This window comes from Salmo trutta, chromosome 29 (assembly GCF_901001165.1).
Source record: "Salmo trutta chromosome 29, fSalTru1.1, whole genome shotgun sequence".
NCBI classification, from domain to species: Eukaryota; Metazoa; Chordata; class Actinopteri; order Salmoniformes; family Salmonidae; genus Salmo; species Salmo trutta.
In genome coordinates, this window is record NC_042985.1 from 19,514,392 (window position 1) to 19,536,907 (window position 22,516).

At 43.2% G+C, this 22,516-nt stretch overlaps 1 protein-coding gene across 4 annotated transcripts; it reads left to right on the forward strand.

The window, feature by feature from the left end:
- Positions 1-1,514: 1,514 nt before the first annotated feature.
- Positions 1,515-21,986, forward strand: LOC115167074 (signal peptide, CUB and EGF-like domain-containing protein 2). Of its 4 annotated transcripts, none has more exons than XM_029721132.1 (23): positions 1,515-1,728; positions 2,332-2,448; positions 2,700-2,825; positions 3,127-3,261; positions 4,894-5,019; positions 5,132-5,248; positions 6,004-6,093; positions 6,721-6,837; positions 7,829-7,951; positions 8,965-9,081; positions 9,371-9,493; positions 9,892-10,008; positions 10,305-10,394; positions 10,603-10,725; positions 11,758-11,928; positions 12,293-12,499; positions 17,071-17,241; positions 18,543-18,710; positions 18,994-19,155; positions 19,490-19,687; positions 20,039-20,191; positions 20,366-20,445; positions 20,635-21,986. In XM_029721132.1, exons 1-23 carry the CDS (start codon positions 1,641-1,643, stop codon positions 20,779-20,781), a joined length of 3,066 nt encoding a protein of 1,021 aa, XP_029576992.1. In that variant the 5' UTR covers positions 1,515-1,640; the 3' UTR covers positions 20,782-21,986. The 4 variants fall into 4 exon arrangements, with proteins under 4 accessions (XP_029576992.1, XP_029576994.1, XP_029576996.1 ...); XM_029721134.1 differs by having other exon boundaries at positions 12,296-12,499; XM_029721135.1 differs by lacking the exon at positions 1,515-1,728 and having other exon boundaries at positions 1,851-2,448.
- The last annotated feature ends 530 nt before the right edge of the window (positions 21,987-22,516 follow it).

Genomic DNA, 22,516 nt, shown 5'->3' on the forward strand with positions numbered 1-22,516 from the left:
GGGTAAGGCGCTCAAAATTCGATTTTGCCCCTGATGTTGAACACTCAAAGGCGCCTTAAGTAGCTCGCATGAAGGCTTCTTCAATATAAAGCCGCATTCACGTCATGCTAACCTAGGCGGAAGGTACCAGAATCAATTAATCGGAAGCTCCACGCAAATCATTTACTTTCATTTTAACTCAGAGGTCCCGAGATTCCGACATGACATGACGCGGCATAAATCCATGTTCCAATGTCGATTGCCTTATTCAATGTCTTGTTCATCTCTTGTCGGAAACTCGGAAAATATCCGACTTGCTTAAGCCACGTTCGGAACACGGAAATGTAATATTTGCCAACTCGTATAAGGATGATCCAGAGTTTCGCACTTGGGAAGTATCAGTATCAACAAATTGTAAGCTCTAAGCAAATAATTTACGTTCATTTTAAATAACTTACGTTCATTGGAACTCGGAGGTTCCTAGTTCCGAAAAGCACAAGAACGCGTCATACTCGTTGAAGAAAGATGATACCATAGTTTCCCACATGAGAAGTATCTCATTATCAACCTATAGTAAGCTCTACGCAAATAACTTACATTGATTTTTAAGTCCGAGGTCCCGAGTTTCCGACATGAGTTGAACGCTGCAAAAGCCAAGGCCTAGCTTTTATGTGAAATTATATTCACTTGGATACAGAGGAGCGCGATTCAACGCAGCTTTGCGTGCACTCCTATTTCAACAAAACGAGTTTTAGACAACAGACGGATTTCAAAGGATGGCACTTTGATCGCCGACAAAGACTCTAGACAAGTCTAGAGCAGTCAAGTGTGAAATACAATGGGATAATTTATGGCCACCATTATTTCGAGGATTGGGCATTCAGAGATGCCCGCTTTATACAAGAGGAGGATGAAAAAGAACTTAGAATAGGGCACGGTGCAGATTTGCGGAGTTACATTTATTTTACAAAGTCAGGCTTTTAAGGAATATTTCGTGAACCACTCTTTTCGTCCAGCCAGGAGAGAGACACATTTCCTAAGCCTACTTAAAATACTTCAGGCTATCATTTTATGGTTATAAAATCAGTTATACAGCCTTATCTAATATTCACAATTGCTTCTGTTTTCAGTATCTCTCTCTCTCTCTCTCTCTCTCTCTCTCTCTCTCTCTCTCTCTCCCTCTCTCTAAATTCAAGTAAAGGGCTTTATTGGCATAGGAAAAAAATTTTAATTGCCAAACCAAGTGTAATAGATAATAAACACAAGTGAAATAAACAATCAGAACTCAATAGTAAGCATTACACTCACAAAAGTAAAAAAATAATGGACACTATCTCTCTCTCTCTCTCTCTCTCTCTCTCTCTCTCTCTCTCTCTCTCTCTCTCTGTCTCTCTCTCTCTCTCTGTCTCTCTCTCTCGCTCTCTCTCTCTCTCTCTCTCTCTCTCTCTCTCTCTCTCTCACTCAGATACACTCACACACACACACACACACACACACACACACACACACACACACACACACACACACACACTCTTTTCTCTTTCCAAATCCACTCGTGAAGCCGACTGAAGGCTAGAATGAAAATGAGGCTGACACTTGGTCAAGACTTCAGAGCAAACGCGTCCTTTTAAGGACACCTCCAAAACTTGGATCATATCACCATGGGAGCTATTTGTATTGCAAGGGACTTTTGTTTGTTTTTGCTCTTGTTAAATACTCGCCAAATCGCCGCTCTTCTAGAGAATCCAGGTGCGTTGTATGAGTTTCAAAGGCTGTTTTTATGCACTTTTTATAAGAGTGTTTTTATGCACTTTTTATAAGAGTGTTTTTATGCACTTTTTATAAGAGTGTTTTTATGCACTTTTTATAAGAGTGTTTGCGCCCATGTTGTTGTTGTTTTCAAATGATGTATAGTTTCCAACTACTTGGCAGACTTTATTTTGTTTTACATTACTATAGTTTGCTCACTCAGTTTTGGCTTCAATTGTAAAAATTGGAACTTGATGAATCTCTTTTGTCTTGTTGCTTTTTTAACGAAGTCCTACATTTGAACCTACCTACTAAGTTGTTTTCAGATAAAAATAATAACAAATGTACCAATGATAAGGAATGGGTTCATTTTAATTTCAATCGGATCAATGTTTTGTTAACTTTAGTACTCAGAACCTGGCGAATTAGACTTTTACCTATTTAACGGAAATTATTCAGTGTTGAATTGAATATTGAGGATTTAATAAGGAGCACATTAATCCCATAATCCTAATGTACATGACTAAAATACAGATTTTTGAGATTCATAACGAAATGTTGTTCTGGTAACATTTTATGCCATAATGTGGATTTCAAATCCAGATACATGCGCAGAAGGAAGTGATGGATGTCACATTGATGCTATTTGTCAATATACCCAAGCCTCTTACAAGTGCACGTGTAAAGTAGGCTTTAAAGGCGACGGTAAACATTGTGAAGGTAATTATGTCCTCTGTAATTCCTTGTTCCTTTCATCACTCATGTTTGTATTGGGATCATATGAGACACATTTGAATTCTTTGGACCAATAGTTCCATGGATTATCAAGACAAGTTTCAATGACATTGTGATTATATATCCTAAACCTTGGCATAATGCATGACTTTTTATTTAAATTGTTTGAAAGGACCCTTTTCCATTAAATGCTCAAATGGCAAACATTCTTCAATCTCGACTTGACTCCCTTTTAGACATTGATGAATGCGATATCGAGTACAATGGTGGCTGTGTACACGAATGTAACAACATACCAGGCAATTATCGTTGCACTTGCCATGATGGATTCAATTTAGCGCACGATGGACATAATTGTCTTGGTAAGATACATTTCAGACTACAAGGTAAACAACATTTGATGTATTGAATGTCTGACAATCATTTCGCAGACATAACTTTAGGCCTATACAGTGAATTAAGATGGCATTAAAAGTGTATGATTTTAATAGGGAATTCGTTTATATTCTGCTAAGGCCATTGAACAATGTGTGACAGCCAGGTAAATAGAGATTTGTTGTAATATTTCTTTATAGTTTTCATGAAGACTTAGCCTAGGAATTCATGAACATTCATCCAGTTATTTCATTGTTCTGAGAAGTCATGTCCTGGCTCTGCCTGCAGATGTGGACGAGTGTGTCTTCAACAACGGAGGGTGCCAGTATACATGTGTCAACACCATGGGGAGTTATGAGTGCAGCTGCAAAGAGGGCTTCTTCCTCAGTGACAACCAGCACACATGTATCCACCGCTCTGTAGGTGAGTACCCCTGGAATACCTGCCCTGTGATGGCTTCCAACTCTCCTCCCACCTTCAAATGTGTGTATGTTCAGTATGTGTCTCTCTGTGTCTGTCTGTGTGTGTGCGTGTGTGTGCATGCATGTCTGTTGTGTCTCAGTCCATGCATGTTTCTGTATGTTTGTGTCTCAGTCTATGTGTGTGTGTGCGTCCTCATTTGTTTGTGTGTGTGTGTGTGTGTGCATCCCTATGTGTGTGTGTATGTGTGTTTGTGTTAAGGTAGGCTACTAAGCCGTGTCAGGGGCACAGCAGAGAATTATTGAGCTAATTCTCGAATGTTCACATACGAGAGTGTGATTGACAGCACAATGATGGATAACAGCTGTTAAATCGGTCCCCTCTCTGTGGCATTATCAAGAGCAGTCGGGCTCCAAAGGACCCATGCTGTGGGAAAAGGATCCCTGTGTCCCAGAGAACAAAACAAGTTAATAACTGAAACACTTGGGCTTTTGTGGTCTGTTTCTTACATTAGAATAAAGCTCTCACAAGTATTGTTGTTTTATTCTCACTAAATTCAATGAAGAGATCCAAAGGCTTTTCACTTACATTGGGTTTGCTAATCCTACCAGCACATCCACTCAGCCGTTGCAGCATAAGTTTAAAGGAGCTACTCTCTACAGTGACCTGGGAGAAGGCCAATGATGGTATTAGGATAGAAGATAATAGTGTGAGTCTGACTCCCATACACACTGAGTGTACAAAACATTATGGATATCTGCTCTTTCCATGACATAGACTGGCCAGGTGAATCCAGGTGAAAGCTATTATCCCTTATTGATGTCACTTGTTAAATCCACTTCAATCAGTGTAGATGAAGGGGAGGAGACAGGTTAAAGAAGGATTTTTAAGCCTTTAGACAATTGAGACATGGATTGTGTATGTGCCATTCAGAGGGTGAATGGGCAAGACAAGCTATTTAAACCAACTTGACACAACTGTGGGAAGCATTGGAGGCAACATGGGCCAGCATCGCTGTGGAACGCTTTCATGTAGAGTCCATGCCCTGATTCATTGAATCTGTTGCAACTTAACATTAGGAAGGTGTCCTTAATGTTTTGAAAACTCAGTGTATAAAGTATATGAATATGTAGAATGACCAGGGTAAAATCTAATTAAATAAAGTACTTATCTGAGTGTCCACTCAAAGTGTAGGTTCTTAGCTTTGTTTCTGCTTGCCTTCAGGGAAAAGCTCTCTCCCTCTGCCAGTGGGCTTTACTCTTTGTCCTTTCCCAGCCACTTGGTTTTCTTTCCCCTCTCTTTTTGATATGGCTTGAAAAAGCTAGGCCAGCCCAGTCCATTTGGAGTTGCACATTTGATGGGTCCACTGCACTTGCATGTCAGCCCTCTCTAGGAAGTGTTATTGTTGGGCCATGCCCCAAAGGGTTGTGGCAGATTTCTAGTCAGGGGGCTTCAATAATCTATCTTCAGACATCATTGGTGTTGTGCAGTGTCAGTTGTTTTGCCTCCTCTGTATTTCATTACCATGTACTATATGTAACAACATGTGAATACACTGTTGTTAGTAGTGTAATTACAGTGTTATTACACAGGTATAGGAGCAACCTAAAGTCAAGTGTTACCTCTCTTTCCCAGAGGGCCTTAGCTGTATGAATAAGGAACATGGCTGTGCTCACATCTGCAAGGAGACACCCAAGGGAGGAGTGGCCTGCGAGTGCCGCCCAGGATTCGAGCTGGCCAAGAACCAAAGAGGCTGCATCTGTATGTGTGAATTTTTGTGATTGATCGTTTAGCCAGCTCAATCAAGAGTTTTGTTTAGATAACACATGAGTTGAACTTTGGAATTGACCCAAGTTTTGTGTCATTGGCCTAGTGACCTGTAACCATGGTAACGGGGGCTGCCAGCACACCTGTGAGGACATGGAGCAGGGGCCCATCTGCAGGTGTCATGTGAGGTACACCCTGCACCCTGACGGCAGGTCCTGTGTAGGTAAGAGCTGACCAACCACATCCAGGCCTACTTACATACCTGGTACTTACCTGTAAGCATCTCTACGTATAGCAAACCAGATTACCTAGTCAATAATGGTGAAATAGACTGGATCCTTCTAGATATTTCCATCTGTACACTTCTTCATTCTCCTCCTTTTTGTTACTCTCACCCACTGAACCTCACCCGTTTAAATGATCACATCTTGAGCCTGTGGATGAAATGGCAATCCTTTCGAGGAGCTTGCCTTCTCTCCTGATAGCGAGTGTGTATTTCTTCCATTTGCACATGGTGGATATGATAAGCATCAGCCGTCAGATAGGAAGGAGACGTACGGTAGGCCTGTGGGTAGTATCTGTTTCTCCCGCGGCGCTACTGTGTGTGTGGGGTCCAGGATTATCTCTGAGTTCTCCAGCTCCATCTCACAGTTCCATCTCCTGCCTTATCTGCCACACGCATAGACAGCCAAACTGCATGTCTTAGGTGTAAACATGCTGCTGGTTACAGAGAGAAACACAGAAAAACATCCGGGGGAGGTAGACTACACTTACAGACCACCAAGGTGTCCACTGGGCAATTCAGCTACTGTGCATCAGCAGACAGAACAGAACAGGAGGCAACTTGGTGCAAACCATTTTCTTAAATGTTGACCTGTGTTTATTTTAGTTAGACTAAAATACCGTGTATGTATCTACGTGTATTCTGTTGGTTAGGTTACTGACTGTTACTCACGTCACCCACTGTCTGTATTACAGAGCGGGACGAGACAACTACTGAGAGCTCTGATCACAACGCCACGTCCTTCACTGAGGTGGACAAACGTGTCAAGCGCAGGCTGTTCATGGGTAATAATTGTATAATTGCACAAATTCCACTGTTATTACCCATTGTTACTTACACAGCACTAAAATAACAAAACCAAACAGACTCAGCTACTGACTGAGAGGATTCTGTCTATTGGACTATTTGAATTACTTTAGTTACCATGGGTTATGCTGCCAGGAATCAGCCATAGGTCTTTTTCAGAGGGGAGAAGAGCAAGGCCCAGTAAACCAAGACATTCCACAGGCTTTAGAGCAAACTGTGAAATGACTATGGACCCTGACTTTCTCACCGCCCGATTCCTCCCCTGAAAAATATGCTTTTGTGACAGTGTGGTACATTTCACGTTTTCCTTCCGTTTAGGATGGGGATGACGTTGGGTTTCCCAATGTATAGCACTGTCAGTCATGGTGTGCTGTGTCAATGTTCACACCTAGTAAACACTGTATGTATGTGACTGGGTTGCTAGCTCAGTGTCTAGGACTACTGCTGTTGTCTACTCAATGTCTGTTGGTAGGGTTAAAAACCAGACTTTGGCAATAGCACTATAACGTCAGTACATGATGTATAGGCATTTTTATAACCCTTCATTCAGTATAGTACATAACAGCAGCATGTGGACATTGAATGTATTCACGCTGGCCTTTCAGAGAACTGTGCGGTAAATAACGGGGGGTGTGACTCCACGTGTAAGGACACATCCACGGGCGTACGCTGCAGCTGCCCTGTGGGCTTCACTCTGCAGCCTGACGGGAAGACGTGCAAAGGTCAGACCAACCGTCCACCAAGAACCTCAACTCCATCTCTATGTCTGAGTTCCAAATGGCACTCTTTTCCCTATTTAGTGAACTACTTTTGACCTGGGCCCATAGGGCTCTGGTCAAAAGTAATGCACTTTATAGGGAATAGGTGCCATTTTGGAGGCAGGCCATCTTCATCTCCATCTCTTATTATTCAGGTCAATGTACTTTTATTTAACACGCTTCACATCTCCCTCCATAGGTATTTGGACAGTGAAGCTAACATTTTTCATTTGGCTCTATACTCCAGCATTTTAGATTTGAGATCAAATGTTTCATATGAGGCTACAGTGAATGGTAGCCTCCTGAATGGTTGAATGATGACTGGAGTCATTTTCTTTCTAAGTGAGTAGATAATATGTTTCTGAATACTAAATTAATCCTGATAATGTCAGGATTAAGAAATATCATGAAAGAATTATGAATAATGATGAGTGAGATCCTTCTTTCTGCCTCTGTAACCTTCTCACTCATCATTATTCATGAATCATGCATAATCATGGTAGTATCCACATGAATGTAGAAGTGTTCAGAAATGTCTTCTATTCTCACTTACAATAAAAGGGACTCCAAAATGGCAGAAGACATTATTCACCATTCAGTTCCTATTGGGCAAAACATAACCCAAAACACAGCCAAAACAAACTGCAAAACTTGATGTAGTCATTGCGTGCAAGGAATATGGGATCAAATGCTAACCTTTTGACAACTTTAACACACTAAAAGTGATATACTTATGACTTCTTTAAATGGGGGGGACTAGATACATAAAGTGCTTTCATTTCTAAATGGTTAAACAGATATGTATCGAAATACCCTCAAATAAAAGCTGACATTATGTACCGTCTCCTAAGTATAGAGACACATTTAAAAAAAAAATGCTTCTCTGTCCAAATATATATGGAGGGGAGTGTATGTCTGTCTGAATAATATCAGTTTTATAATTTGTCTCTCACAGACATTAATGAGTGTGAGCTGCACAACGGCGGTTGCGACCACTTCTGCAGGAACACCATCGGCAGCTTTGAGTGTAACTGCTGGAAGGGCTTCAAGCTGCTTACTGACGAGCGCTCCTGTCAGGGTAGGCCTCTTCTCTTCACTCTCTTGTCAGGGTAGGCCTCTTCTCTTCACTCTCCAGCCAGGGTAGGCCTCTTCTCTTCACTCTCCAGCCAGGGTAGGCCTCTTCTCTTCACTCTCCAGCCAGGGTAGTCCTCTTCTCTTCACTCTCTAGCCAGGGTAGGCCTCTTCTCTTCACTCTCCAGCCAGGGTAGGCCTCTTCTCTTCACTCTCTAGTCAGGGTAGGCCTCTTCTCTTCCCTCTCCAGCCAGGGTAGTCCTCTTCTCTTCACTCTCTAGCCAGGGTAGGCCTCTTCTCTTCCCTCTCCAGCCAGGGTAGTCCTCTTCTCTTCACTCTCTTGTCAGGGTAGTCCTCTTCTCTTCACTCTCCAGCCAGGGTAGGCCTCTTCTCTTCACTCTCCAGCCAGGGTAGTCCTCTTCTCTTCACTCTCTAGCCAGGGTAGGCCTCTTCTCTTCACTCTCTTGTCAGGGTAGACCTCTTCTCTTCACTCTCCAGCCAGGGTAGTCCTCTTCTCTTCACTCTCCAGCCAGGGTAGGCCTCTTCTCTTCACTCTCCAGCCAGGGTAGGCCTCTTCTCTTCACTCTCTAGCCAGGGTAGGCCTCTTCTCTTCACTCTCCAGTCAGGGTAGGCCTCTTCTCTTCACTCTCTAGCCAGGGTAGGCCTCTTCTCTTCATTCTCCTGCCTGTCTGCCCTACATCTGGGGAAGGGGCTGGGACTGCACAGTATACTGGGCTGTTGTTCTGTGTAGGTGCTGCTGGAAGATAGGACAAAGAGAGTGGGAGGCTGAACGGTTTGCCAGTATTGACTTGAAGGAGTCCTCTGAAGATCCTTAACATGTGCTAGTATAAATCTTAATGTTTAGTACAAACTGATTTCATCCTTCTGATACAATCCATCATTAAGATGCTGCTGTCTTTAAAATTAACTATCAAAAGACAATGCCACAATTCATCACCTAGTGATACCATGCTGTACCATTTAAAACCCCAATTCTACTACCTCTGCTTTTAATGACAGATATAGACGAGTGTTATTTCGAAAGGACATGTGGTCACACGTGTGTGAACTCCCCTGGTGGTTTTGAGTGTGTTTGCAACAAAGGGTACAGCCTGTATGGACTGGCCCACTGTGGAGGTAAGACTAAGATTAATGCTTATGGGGTATTATACTTATGGTATGGGGAAAGGGTTTTGACACCATTCTGAATAGTTAATGTTTGGATTTTCTATAAACTAATGTGTATAGGGTATTATGCTTATGGTGAAAGGGCTTTGATACCATCTACACCATTTCACACCATTCTGAATAGTTCATTGTGTTGTTTTTAGTCGGTTTTGCTGAAAAAAAGAATGGATGTTTTGTGAATGAAGTGAGGTGAGAGATGCTGCGAATAACATATGGATGTTTTCTGCTTTCTTCTCAGACATAAATGAGTGCAGTGTGAACAACGGAGGTTGTGAGCAGGGTTGTGAGAACACCATGGGTGGGTTTGAGTGCCACTGCCACCCTGGTTATAAGCTACACTGGAACAAAAAGGATTGTATTGGTAAGACAGTGCCCCTTCAGGCCTGGGGGGCTCTAGAAGGTTTGGGGTGTGTTGTGATAAACTGATGAGTTTTTGGTCAACTGTTTTTGACATAAAATCATATATGTGTACCACATGTATGTTTTAAAAGTTTTGGGGACTAAAAACAGGAGATACTTTGAGTTATTTTCTTCTCTTTCTCTTTACTGCTCTGTTTTTCTCTCTGGTCTTTGGTTTAAAACCTGGGACAAAAATAGAATAAAGGCAATTACTGCTGTTCCCATTTTCTTCTTCTCCTTGGATAGGTTTCACTCTGTTCCCACAACTTCTCACAACTTCTACCCTCCTCCGTCTGTCTGTCTTTCTACCACGGTCCAAGTCTGCACTTTACCTCTGAGTTTGTTATGGTTTCCATCTAGAGGCAGAGGGTTTCCCAGCAACAAAACCCCCCTCGAAACCAACCTTAAACTGCAGCAGGCAGGAGGGAGGTGACCGCTGCTACCTGACCTGCCAGTCCCAGGTCCACATCACCAGTGGTGAGTTATCAGTTACTACTACTACTACTATTGGACTGCATCCCAAATGGCACACTATTCCCTTTATATTACACAACTTTTGTCCAGGGCCCACATGGCTCTGGTCAAGGGTAGTGCCCTATACAGGAAATAGGGTACCATTTGGGACACAAATTGAGTTACTACTACTATCAGTCTGCAGAGCAGCGCTGCCTCATGTTCCAGCACGCCGTCTGTTTGCATTTGGCGACCAGGCCTTTTGTGGCTCTGCCTTTTGTCTTTGGTGGCCTGTCTCATGCCCCTGTGTGCGTTTACAGGGACGGAGGATTCTTATACAGTGACCTGTGGAATGCCTCTGCCCTGCTTGGCTGGAGCACAAAGGAATGGAAGTGGCTCGTATTGCTTGGGCAAGTACACACCATCACAGATCTGCATCAGCCTGTGTCACTCTAGCCTGACCTAAACAACCAGAAACACAACATATAAAGGCAAAACAACTTCATACCAAATCAAGTTTTCAGTATTCGCATTTTGATTTATAGACATATGGAAGTCAAGGGATTTTTCCTTTTTATCAAAGGTTAACAATGTGCTATTATTTCCTTTGTACCGTAGAACCAGAAATGTCAAGTGTCCTGCGAATTAAGACCACAGCCACTTTTAAGTCTGGCACAGGAAAGTGCAACTTGAAACGTAGTCAAGAGAGACTGAAGGAGAGCCTGAACGCAGCTCACTCAGGTACAGAGGTTTCTAACACAAGTCCAACAGCTCCTCATTCATTAAAACAATGCAGATTAACCTGGCACTACCTACATTTCATGCAACAAACTTGATAACAGGAACCAGACCTTGAGGCTGCTGGATTGTAGTAAACTGAGATTGAGCTAAATATGAAAGAAATACGTAGGGTGAAGTAGTGCTGTCTGAAATGTTTTGAATGTCTCAGCACTACACATTGGCTGGCAGTGACAGGGGAAAACGTAATTAGCCATAGCATACCTTTCACTTGGCCCCTACCCAGCTATCAATCAAACGGACTTCTGATTGTTAAATAAAATATTTTCTACAATGGGTTCTGGCATGGTGTTCAAATAAAAAGGGAACTTTTCCCAGTCGCCTCTCATTATCCCCCTGTCCAAAGGCAACACACCATCACAGATCTGCATCAGCCTCTGTCACTCTAGCCTGACCTAAACAACCAGAAACACAACATATAAAGGCAAAACAACTTCATACCAAATCAAGTCTTCAGTATTTGCATTTTGATTTATAGACATATGGAAGTCAAGGGATTTTTCCTTTTTATCAGGGGGAAAAGAGTGCATGTTTAACAGGATACACAGAGAAGTCACTGCTTTTTAAAGAATGATTAGAAACATCAGTACTTGAACAGTGCTAGAGGCATCACTACAGACCCTGGTTCGATCCCGGACTGTATCACAACCAGCCGTGATTGGGAGTCCAATAGGGCGGTGCACAATTGTCCCAGCGTTGTCCGGGTTAGGGTTTGGCCGGTGTAGGCCGTCATTGTAAAATAATAATTTGTTCTTAACTAACTTGCCTAGTTAAATAAAGGTTAAATAAAAAATAAAAACACACAAAGGATATAATCTCCTTAGATTTAAGTGTTGTGACATTGCAATTGAGTTTTATCCTCACTCTACCTGCTATTGTTAACCAGTTATAGATCATATAGTTATTCAGTAACGTGTGTGTGTGTGTTTATCTCCGTGCATGCATGTGGTTGTGTGTGGCTGGTCGTGTCCACAGACAGCAGGCCCCCCTTCACGGAGAACGTCCAGTTCAGCTATGTGCGCTTGCGCTGCAGCTCGTCTGGCCACCGGATGCGGAGCCGCCACGGCAGGAAGGCGGGTTATGAGGAGGAGGGCTCCACCATCACGGCTGAGTTTGAGTTGGATGTGAACCTAGAGGAGGTAACAGGTTGGTCTCTCTGCTCTGCCCTGCTGTGACCCCAGTCCTCTGGCTGACACTCTGCTTCCTGTTTCTCTCTCTGCTCTTGCTTTTCACTTAACAAGCCAAACATGTTAAAGTATCTCCTGTTTTGATGTGGTGTTTTGAGGTGGTGGGATCTTTGGGGAAAGTGTAGGTTTGGAGGTTTCCCTTGTATACTGAGGGAGCAAGTGGTTGATCAAATGTTCTGGTGTCTGTGTGTTGGAATGGATATGTACACAAGTGTGTGTGTCTATCTATTTTAGTACCGGTATGTGTGTGTGGTTTTGTTTGCGTGTGTTTTGTGGTCTCATTGTGTTGCGAGGACAGTTTTGGTATCTGGTGTTTCTCTCAGCAGAGAGCTGTGACCTGGGCTGTGTGCGCCGGCGCTCAGAGAAGAGGCTGAGGAAGACTATCCGTACCCTGAGGAAGTCCATCCACCGAGATCAGTTCCACCTCCACTTCGCTGGCTCTAACTACGAGCTGGCCAAGAGGCTGGCCCGGCCGGTGGACCTGCCGGAACACTGTGGGAAAGGGCAGGTACTGGTGGACAGGAAGTGTGGTGAGTGAGCATCTTGAGTGTTCTGAGTAGCATAAGATATAGGTATAAATGTATGTATAAAATGAGTAGCATCTTGAGCATCTACCTGTATCTGTTTCTGCCTGTATCTGAGCCACCCCTGGAGCCAAGCCCTGGCTCCCACACAGAGCAGCTCATATAGCCATGCCAGCAAGATATATTTAGGCAGGTTTGTTTATTGATTGGATTTGGAGCAGGTGTCGGCCAGATGACTGCCATATTTGGGTGCCGACATGCTGTAATGAGCTGGTATGGAGAGTGCTTGCTCGGCTCGCACGGAGAAAAGAGAGCCTGTTGTTGGCTGGCTCGCAAAGCGAAGAGATCTTATAGCATCTCCGTGGGATAAAGTGCAACAGAAGGTGTGATGGCAGCCGCTAGCTTTTGCTGTTGTTGCCGCTGGTCATATTTCATTTTACAGCCATAATGGGGGAAAAGTCCATTAGCTTTAATGAAACTCTGTCAACATCAGCAGTAGAAAGGAGGCTGGCATGTGTTTTCTCTGGCGGAGGGGAGGGGAGCAGAGAGCTGCGTGCCCCCAGTTCAGGGCCTCACAGTAAGCATAGTAAGCCCACTGCCTGCTGCTGCATTCTGCCTGTCTGTCTCAGTGTGGTCAGTAGAGAGTCAGTTGTCTGTCCACCGTTAACTCTGTAATGATTGGTCGTCTACCTCTAGAGCCCCTGTCTGAATCTGATCCAAGCCACCATATTTAAGGGGTCTGAAGACTATTATAGACCGACCTCTCAAAGCTGTTCTAGCCTGCCTCTGTCTTGATCCAGAGCTCTCCTCTCTTACCCCCCATCCTTATTGAGGTTGAGTGGGTGAGGATGGAGGGAGTTGAGTGGGTGAGGATGGAGGGGGTTGAGTGGGTGAGGATGGAGGGGGTTGAGTGGGGGAAGGATGGTGTTTGATCCATTCTGGTTCATAGAGCTTTTTAAGAATAAAGACTGCCCATAGCTGGTTAAATGTAATGATTTTCACACAACAGGGAAATAGTCTAACAGTTTTACAAACCAAGCATCCCTTAATCCAAGGTATCCCCAGAGAAGCGAACTCTCGCTGGTGTCTGTTTCTTTCTGCCTCCAAATTACAGGAGACTAACATTTTGTGCTGGATTCAAATGACCCTTAGCTGTTGATTTTGCTTTGTAGCTTTGTTGCTTGTTGTTTTTGTGTTTCATATGAGTTACTTACCTCATAAGTAAATCTTAAGTCTTAAAACAAAACAAAACAAAACTCAGGAGAGTAAAGTTGCCAGTGTGTAGGATTCCCACACTGCAGTTAGTTTCAGATGATCATTAAGCGGACCAGTGGACAGGCAGGGGTGTAGACATGTAATTTCGAAGGGGGGCTGAAAGGGAGCCGTAACCCCCAGCTCTATAAAGGAGCTATATTTTTCCCTCCACCCCTGGCTAAGCTCAATTAGTGCAGTTTAACCCTTTCAGTTTGCCCACTCCATTGTAAAACCCATTGGGGCTTGTTCTCACTGCTTCAGTTGGGAGAGAAATCCTCCAAACAACATGGCCTCAGCCTCACTAGTGCTGAGAGAAAAGCAATGCCTACTTATTCCTCACTCATAAAATATCTAGCACTCTTTCTCTCAAACCAAATTGTGAACGTTATGAATCTCATGATATAGTACCCGGCAGTATTCCAATAAACCAACTGGTGAAATATCTCATATGTTTAATCAGAGTTTTTTTTCATTCTAAACTCAGCAAAAAAAGAAATGTCACTCATTCACTGTCAACTGTGTTTATTTTCAGCAAACTTAACATGTGTAAATATTTGTATGAACATAACAAGATTAAACAACTGAGACAAACTGAACAAGTTCCACAGACATGTGACTAACAGAAATTGAATAATGTGTCCCTGAACAAAGGGGGGGGGGGCGTCAAAATGAAAAGTAACAGTCAGTATCTGGTGTGGCCACCAGCTGCATCTCCTCCTCATGGACTGCTCCAGATTTGCCAGTTCTTGCTGTGAGATGTTACCCCACTCTTCTACCAAGACACCTGCAAGTTCCCGGACATGTCTGGGGGGAATGGCCCTAGCCCTCACCCTCCCAACCAACAGGTCCCAGACGTGCTCAATGGGAATGAGATCCGGGCTCTTTGCTGGCCATGGCAGAACACTGACATTCCAGTCTTGCAGGAAATCACGCACAGAACGAGCAGTATGGCTGGTGGCATTGTGATGCAAGAGGGTCATGTTAGGATGAGCCTGCAGGAAGGGTACCACATGAGGGAGGAGGTTGTCTTCCCTGTTAGGCACAGCATTGAGATTGCCTGCAATGACAATAAGCTCAGTTCGATGATGCTGTGACACACCACCCCAGACCATGATGGATCCTCCACCTCCAAATCGATCCTAGGCGACGTTGTTGCCGGTGATGTCTGCTGAGGACCTGCCTTACAACAGGCCTACAAGCCCTCAGTCCAGCCTCTCTCAGCCTATTGCAGACAGTCTGAGCACTGATGGCGGGATTGTGCGTTCTTGATGTAACTCAGGCAGTTGTTGTTGCCACCCTGTACCTGTCTCGCAGGTGTGATGTTCGGATGTACCGATCCTGTGCAGGTGTTGTTACATGTGGTCTGCCATTGCGAGGACGATCAGCTTTCCGTCCTGCCTTGCCTTTAGCGATGTCTTAGGCGTCTCACAGTACGGACATTGCAATTAATTGCCCTGGCCACATCTGCAGTCCTCATGCCTCCTTGCAGCATGCCTAAGGCATGTTCACGCAGATGAGCAGGGACCCTGTGCATCTTTCTTTTGGTGTTTTTCAGAGTCAATAGAAAGGCCTCTTTAGTGTCCTAAGTTTTCATAACTGTGACATTAATTGCCTATCGTATGTAAGCTGTTAGTGTCTTAATGACCGTTCCACAGGTGCATGTTCATTAATTGATTATGGTTCATTGAACAAGCATGGGAAACCGTGTTTAAACCCTTTACAATGAAGATCTGTGAAGTTATTTGGATTGTTACAAATTATCTTTGAAAGATAGGGTCCTGAAAAGGGACGTTTATTTTTTTGCTGAGTTTAAATCATTCATGGTTGATCAACAACAACATTTGCATTTCCGTATGCCTCAACCCAGTATAAGTATGTTGGACTTTAGTTTCAGACCACTTAATGGGGCAGAATGACTGTATTACTATGAAAAACAACAATAGCCAACAGCAAAACTTGTCAGTGTGTAGTGTCTGAAACCCTGTGTACGAGTATTCTCCTGATCTCTTTTACATAAAATAGTGCATGTTAGTTTTAACATTGGAGATGATTAGGAAGTGCTGTTGATTCAAGCTGGGAGTTTGAGTGCTATATCCCCCCTCAGTCAGGGCCACTCTGCATGACCCCAGCCACTAAACTGCTGCGGAGAATTGACTTCAGCAACACCATGGGAATTAATTAGCATCAGCTGTTTGGGCCTCTGCTTGATAGGCGCAAGAAGTGATTGGGGCAGGCAGAATGGGTGGATTCAGAACTCTGACCCCTTTTATTGGGTTCAGCTCCTTACCATTGTGATACCATAGTGTTTGCCTATGTCATCAAATACTTGAATAGAGGTGAAAGGTCTTTTAAACCTCTTTGGGGCCATCAATTCGAGGACTCTATAGAATTGCCTCTGCATTTGAAAGGCTTCAAGTTTTTTTCTCTCTCTCACTATTCTCTTCTCTCGCTCTCTGCATCAAATAAAAGCTGGTGGAGACAATGCGACGGTGGCTCCTCATGGTCATTCAGGATAAACAAAAGGCAGAAAAAATGAACTGCTCTTGAGAGAATGACATTTTTTTTCTCTTAAGGAAAATCAAGTTGCTGAGGCACATATAATGGATGTGCGTTAAAGGCTTTGTGTGTTCCTCATTAACTCATTATGGCTGGTTCTCTCCTGAAAAGCTCTTCTTACTTAGATTTTCCTGAGGGTTCCTGAGGGTTTTTATGAAAACGCAAAATAATTTCACTTCACTCCTCTCTGTTTGGAGAGATGATTAGATGTAATTTCCCCCTTTAAGAAGTTCACCAGACACACACAATAATTCAAACATAAATTAGAGACGTTGTTCTACAAAGTAAAACATGAAAAAGGGGGAAATGAAAGCTGATGGTGTGCATCCCTGTAATCAGGCTTTGCACGCTCTTGTGAGATAACATACAAACACTCATTTTGACTGGCTCTGTGTGTGCTTTGGTAGAGGTGAGTGTGCTTTGGATGGTATGTAGAGTTCTTTCCCCAATGCACACCGGTGTTATGTGAAGTGTAAGAACTTGTTTGATGTGGGACACAAAGGCATCTGGAGAGCAGCTCAGTGCTCTTATGTCTTTATTTGTGCATAGCTGCAGCAGGTAGATTTGCAATGCCTTTTTAACAGCTTAACACTGGGCCTCTTGTGGTGGGCTTGAATGCCAGTGTGTGTGTGTGTGTGTGTGTGTGTGTGTGTGTGTGTGTGTGTGTGTGTGTGTGTGTGTGTGTGTGTGTGTGTGTGTGTGTGTGTGTGTGTGTGTAGCGTCCCTATTATCTAGCCAATCTGCCTCATTCTTCTACCTTTTGCTAGTGAGCTGCACTGTTGGAACGTATTATGACAGGGATCAGGGAAGGTGTGTTCTGTGTCCAGCTGGAATGTACCAAGATGAAGAGGGGAAGATTTCTTGCGAGGTCTGCCCAGGGCCAGAGGTGAGAGGAAGCTCCAGGTCGGTTGGGGCGCGGAATATCTCTGAGTGTGGAGGTAAGGCTCAAGAGTTGAGGATATGAGTAATCATGTATCTCCTAACGGTGTACAAGACATGAGACATGAGTCACCTTGGATACTTACTTACTCAACCATCATAATCATAAAGATAACTGCACCAAAATACACTGAGCTCCTTCAAAGACCTTGGCATAGTTTTCCATCATGGTTTGATCTTTTAAAAAAAGTGATCTTAAAACTAGTCTCCCAGTCAGAATCACATCCTGTTATGAGTATATATGAAATACACAGGAAGGAGTGATACCCTGATCAAAATCTCCCCACAGGCAGATGTTCTGCTTTGTATAAAGTCGTGTAAGCCTCGGAACATTCAAGCCCTGTTTGAATTAAACAGCCACACCCGGGCCCTGCCCACTCCTGAATAAAGAGAAGAAGGGGCCACCATGTTTTCACCCCCCCCAAACACTGTTATCACAGCCAATTTGTGGCTAAGCCACAGATCCCATCTCCTGCTTTCCCCACCAATAGACTAAACAAAAAAGAGCTATGGGAGAGACAGTTTGTTAAAGTCAGTCAGGAGATATGAGAGAGGTTGTTCCATGGTAGATAATGTCCTTGCATTACATTACTCCACTGACATCTGCTCTCCTGGCCTTAGTCTTATTGTGGTAGAGTGCTCATCTTTAAGTCGCTCTGGATAAGAGTGTCTGTCTGCTAAATGACCACATGTACGATGGGACTGTTCTGCCTGCGGCTATGGAACCCTGACCTGTTCACCGGACGTGCTACCTGTCCCAGACCTGCTGTCCCAGACCTGCTGGAACCCAGACCTGTTCACCGGACGTGCTACCTGTCCCAGACCTGCTGTTTTCAACTCTCTAGAGACAGCAGGAGCGGTAGAGATACTCTCAAAGATCGGCTATGAAAAAGCCAACTGACACTTACTCTTGTGTTACTGACTTGTTGCATCCTCGACAACTACTATGATTATTATTATTTGACCCTGCTGGTCATTTATGAACATTTGAACATCTTGGCCATGTGCTGTTATAATCTCCACCCGGCACAGCCAGAAGAGGACTGGCCACCCCTCATAGCCTGGTTCCTCTCTAGGTTTCTTCCTAGGTTTTGGCCTTTCCAGGGAGTTTTTCCTAGCCACCGTGCTTCTACACCTGCATTGCTTGCTGTTTGGGGTTTTAGGCTGGGTTTCTGTACAGCACTTTGAGATATCAGCTGATGTAAGAAGGGCTATATAAATACATTTGATTAGATTTGATTTGCGCAGGCTGAGTGAAACAAGTGTCCCTCTGACCAGTCCTCTGTTGTTGTTTTCCCAGGTCAATGTCCCCCTGGTCAGTTCTCCCATGATGGCTTCATCCCTTGCCTGCCCTGTCCCCTGGGTACCTACCAGCCAGAGGTGGGGCGCACTTCCTGTTTCCACTGTGGAGGAAACCTGGTCACAAAACACAATGGTGCCGTGTCCTTCCAGGAGTGTGAGACCAAAGGTGAGGGGTCAGCTTATCCATCCCATGTAGTTATGCCTATAAAGTCTGGGTGTGAGTCCCAAATGACACCCTATTCCCAATATAATGTATAACTTTGACCAGAGCCCTATGGACCCTGGTCAAAAGTAGTGCACTATATACGGAATAGGGTGCCATTTGGAAGACACTCTGGATCTTTAAGGGAACTCCCCTGCAGTTTCTGTTTTATGGAAATATACAACATTGGTTTATGTTGGTGTATGAGAGGTGCTAAACCGTGGTACACCCCATTCTGCTCCTGTAGTCCAGTGTTCACCGGGACATCACTACAACACCAGCACACACCGCTGTATCCGTTGTCCGATGGGGACGTATCAGATGGAGTTTGGTCAGAATTACTGCATCTCCTGCCCAGGAAATACCACCACCGACTTTGACGGCTCCACCAACATCATGCAGTGCAAAAGTATGTATGTTCACACAAGAGTTGTCTGTGTGTGCGTACGTTTGTGCGTGCATGTGTATGTATTTGTGTGTTAATGGCTTCACACTTTAGATGTACTTAATGGCTACATACTTTAGATGTACTTAATGGCTACATACTTTAGATGTACTTAATGGCTACATACTTTAGATGTACTTAATGGCTACACGTAGAGTAAACTAAAACTAGATGCAGGTTTCTCTACTGTGCTCAAATAAATATTGTTCCTGTCCTGCTTTGGGATGCTACTGTAGATAATTAGCGTCGCAGCACCAAGGCAGCGTAAACTATTTGACACTATCCTGTCACCTCACAGACAGACACTGTGGGGGAGAGATGGGAGATTTCACTGGCTACATCGAGTCTCCCAACTACCCAGGGAACTACCCAGCCAACATCGAGTGCACCTGGACCATCAACCCACCGCCCAAGCGCAGAATCCTCATCGTGGTCCCAGAGATCTTCCTCCCCATTGAGGATGAGTGTGGAGACTACCTGGTCATGAGAAAGAGCTGTGAGTGTTTATTTTTTTTTTTGTGCGTGCATGAATGCGTCTGTCTGTGTGTGTGTGTGTGTGTGTGTGTCGTGTTGGAGGTTAGGGCTTGTTAGGTGACTGGGTGTTATCAGGGTGCTACAGTATTAATGTGATTTCACTGTAGGTGACCAGATGTTGGTGATGAATGTCTTTAGAATTATAAGATGGTGGCAGTGTTGGTAGGAGGTTCTGCATAATAGGATAGCACCTCTCAGAGATCATAGGGGTTACTATGAGCTTCTAATAGACCATTAGATCTTGACACTTTCAGAGTAATGAATGGCACTAGTGTTTGATTTGTCATAATGTGACCATTTCCTCAATTCACAGCTCTCTCCAACTCTGTGACGACCTATGAGACCTGCCAGACCTATGAACGGCCTATTGCCTTCACCTCCCGCTCCAAGAGGCTGTGGATACAGTTTAAATCGAATGAAGGGAACAGTGGGAAGGGCTTCCAAGTCCCTTATGTGACCTATGATGGTAAGAGACATCCTTACTGGTGGAAATATTGACATTTAAATTACACATGCTTAAAAACAATGGATCAAGTGTCTGTGAAATGTAATTTAATTTGGAATTTTAAGTCTGGATAGGTCTGCACAAATAATATAGAAATATACTCTTGGGTATGTTTATATATGATATATGTTTCAGAGGACTACCAGGAACTCATCGAAGATATAGTCAGAGATGGAAGATTATATGCCTCTGAAAATCACCAAGAAATTCTCAAGGTAAAGATTTCATGTATTTCCTGTGGAAAAAGCTTTTGTCTGCCATATACTACCCTCTTGTGGACACAATAAGAAATTCAGGATGCAAACTTCACTTGAGCACCAACGTAAAAATGTCAGATGATTGTTGGCTCTGTCTCAGATTGAACTCTAACCTGTACTATATTTTGGTTTACATTCTCTTCTCAGGACAAGAAGCTTATGAAGGCACTGTTTGATGTATTGGCCCACCCACAGAACTTCTTCAACTACACAGCACAGGAGTCAAGAGAAATGTTCCCAAAATCCTTCATCCGATTTCTACGTTCTAAAGTCTTGAGATTCCTTCGCCCTTAAGAAGGCACAATCATCAAGTTGCTTTGTGGATATCTCAGAAAACCAGTTACTCCCTAGAAAAGAGTCCTTTACTTCTCCTGCCTGTACAGAGACTGACTGAGTCTAGAGTTGACTAAGAGAGTTGAACTTGGACACTTTCCTCAAATGGACTTCAATTGGACCTTCTGGGAATAGGTGGGTAGTGGACTGTCATGGTGCAGACAAGTGGCAGCTCCCGCTATCACATCTGGTCTACATTCTAGAGCTAAGTTTTTTGTACTTCAATACCACATCCATCTCTGATACTTCCATACACTCCTGTGTGTGAGCATTGCAACATTTGTCTTTTCCTTTTGATTTTAAACTTTCAGTCTCAGGAATAAAGCTTGAAGTGGTAAGCTGATTTGATTGTTAGCATTTAAATTCATGAAAGCTTCGATTTGTATACTGGTGTAACAACAACATCTTGAAAATAATTATGGTAAACAGAACTTTCATCAATAGCATAGAAGGCGGATGAGAAAAGACTCTTGATTATGTATAGAAAGTTAACTGAGGTTTATGCTAAATGTCAACCACATAGATAGTGTATACTTATAACATACATTATTAAAGTCATGTTTCACATTTAGATCAGAATTGTTGACAGAAATATGCCTGAATATGAGAAAATAATATAGCACAAATGTGACCTTATGGTGGGAACTTTAAAGCATTACAAAGAATGTAGTGATACCACAAAATAAATTATCCTTATGAATGTATTGTATATTGTGTAAAAAGTATTAGATGAAAATGTTAACGTATTGTAGTTAACTGCATTCCTGACACGTGTGCAGTATCGACACATCCCTTCACAACCTGTATTTTTGCTGTCCTGAAAACATGGTTGTACTTTAAAAATGACTGGACAGTGAATACTCCATGCCACTGGGCTTTGAGCGAACAACAAATGCCCATGGATCAAGACTAGCTCTTCACTATGATCATTCAAACAGATACCAAAGACTACTTTTCACTACTCATAGAAGTGAGATTATTGAGCGGTGTGACTAGAAATGTAGAGCAATATGAGGGGGAGCAAGTGAGATTATACATTCCAAATATGGAATGAGAGGTTTGTAAAATAGAATCGCTCTATTCACTTATGACTTAGCAAATAAATGTATGTCTATATTTTTATGTTTGTACATATAATATGTTGTAAATAAAGCGAATAAACATAATATTGTGCTTTTGCTTTACTTCTTTTACTTTCTGATATGCTATTTTCAATATAAGCAACAACAATGTCCAAATCAACATAATACATTAATTATGTAGTTTTTTTATATAGGCTCTATAACATGAGTTATTGCATTATATTAGTTATAATTGTTTTTGCTCTTGAATTAATCAAACAATTGCCTGCCACACTATCACCTATTGTAATTACTTAAAATTCACATTGATTATATTTTCAGCACTGTATCAGAGACATTGGGAAATCAGAGACACTGTAAGAAAACAGTAGGGTTAATGCTATCAAGCGTCCTTGGGATGTCCCTACCCTAAACCCTACACTTACCCTAGTCTCGCGTTGCCATACCTCCGAAATCACGTCGTTGTCACGGGAAGCCTGGTTCGCGACGAGGCGACCCTAACCTTAACCCTTACCAAAGATTTGCATAACTAAACCAATACCACAGCCTGTCGTTTCCAATCGGAACAAATAAGTAATTAGTGGGGAGAACAAGCAAGGAGTTGGGCATAGCCA

Bases quoted from the DNA above. Each gene is read 5' to 3' on its own strand.
- LOC115167074 (XM_029721132.1), top strand. From the start codon at position 1,641: ATGGGAGCTATTTGTATTGCAAGGGACTTTTGTTTGTTTTTGCTCTTG. The intron at 2,826-3,126 runs GTAAGATACATT...CTCTGCCTGCAG, and splicing joins CGATGGACATAATTGTCTTG to ATGTGGACGAGTGTGTCTTC. The intron at 17,242-18,542 runs GTAAGGCTCAAG...TTGTTTTCCCAG, and splicing joins GAATATCTCTGAGTGTGGAG to GTCAATGTCCCCCTGGTCAG.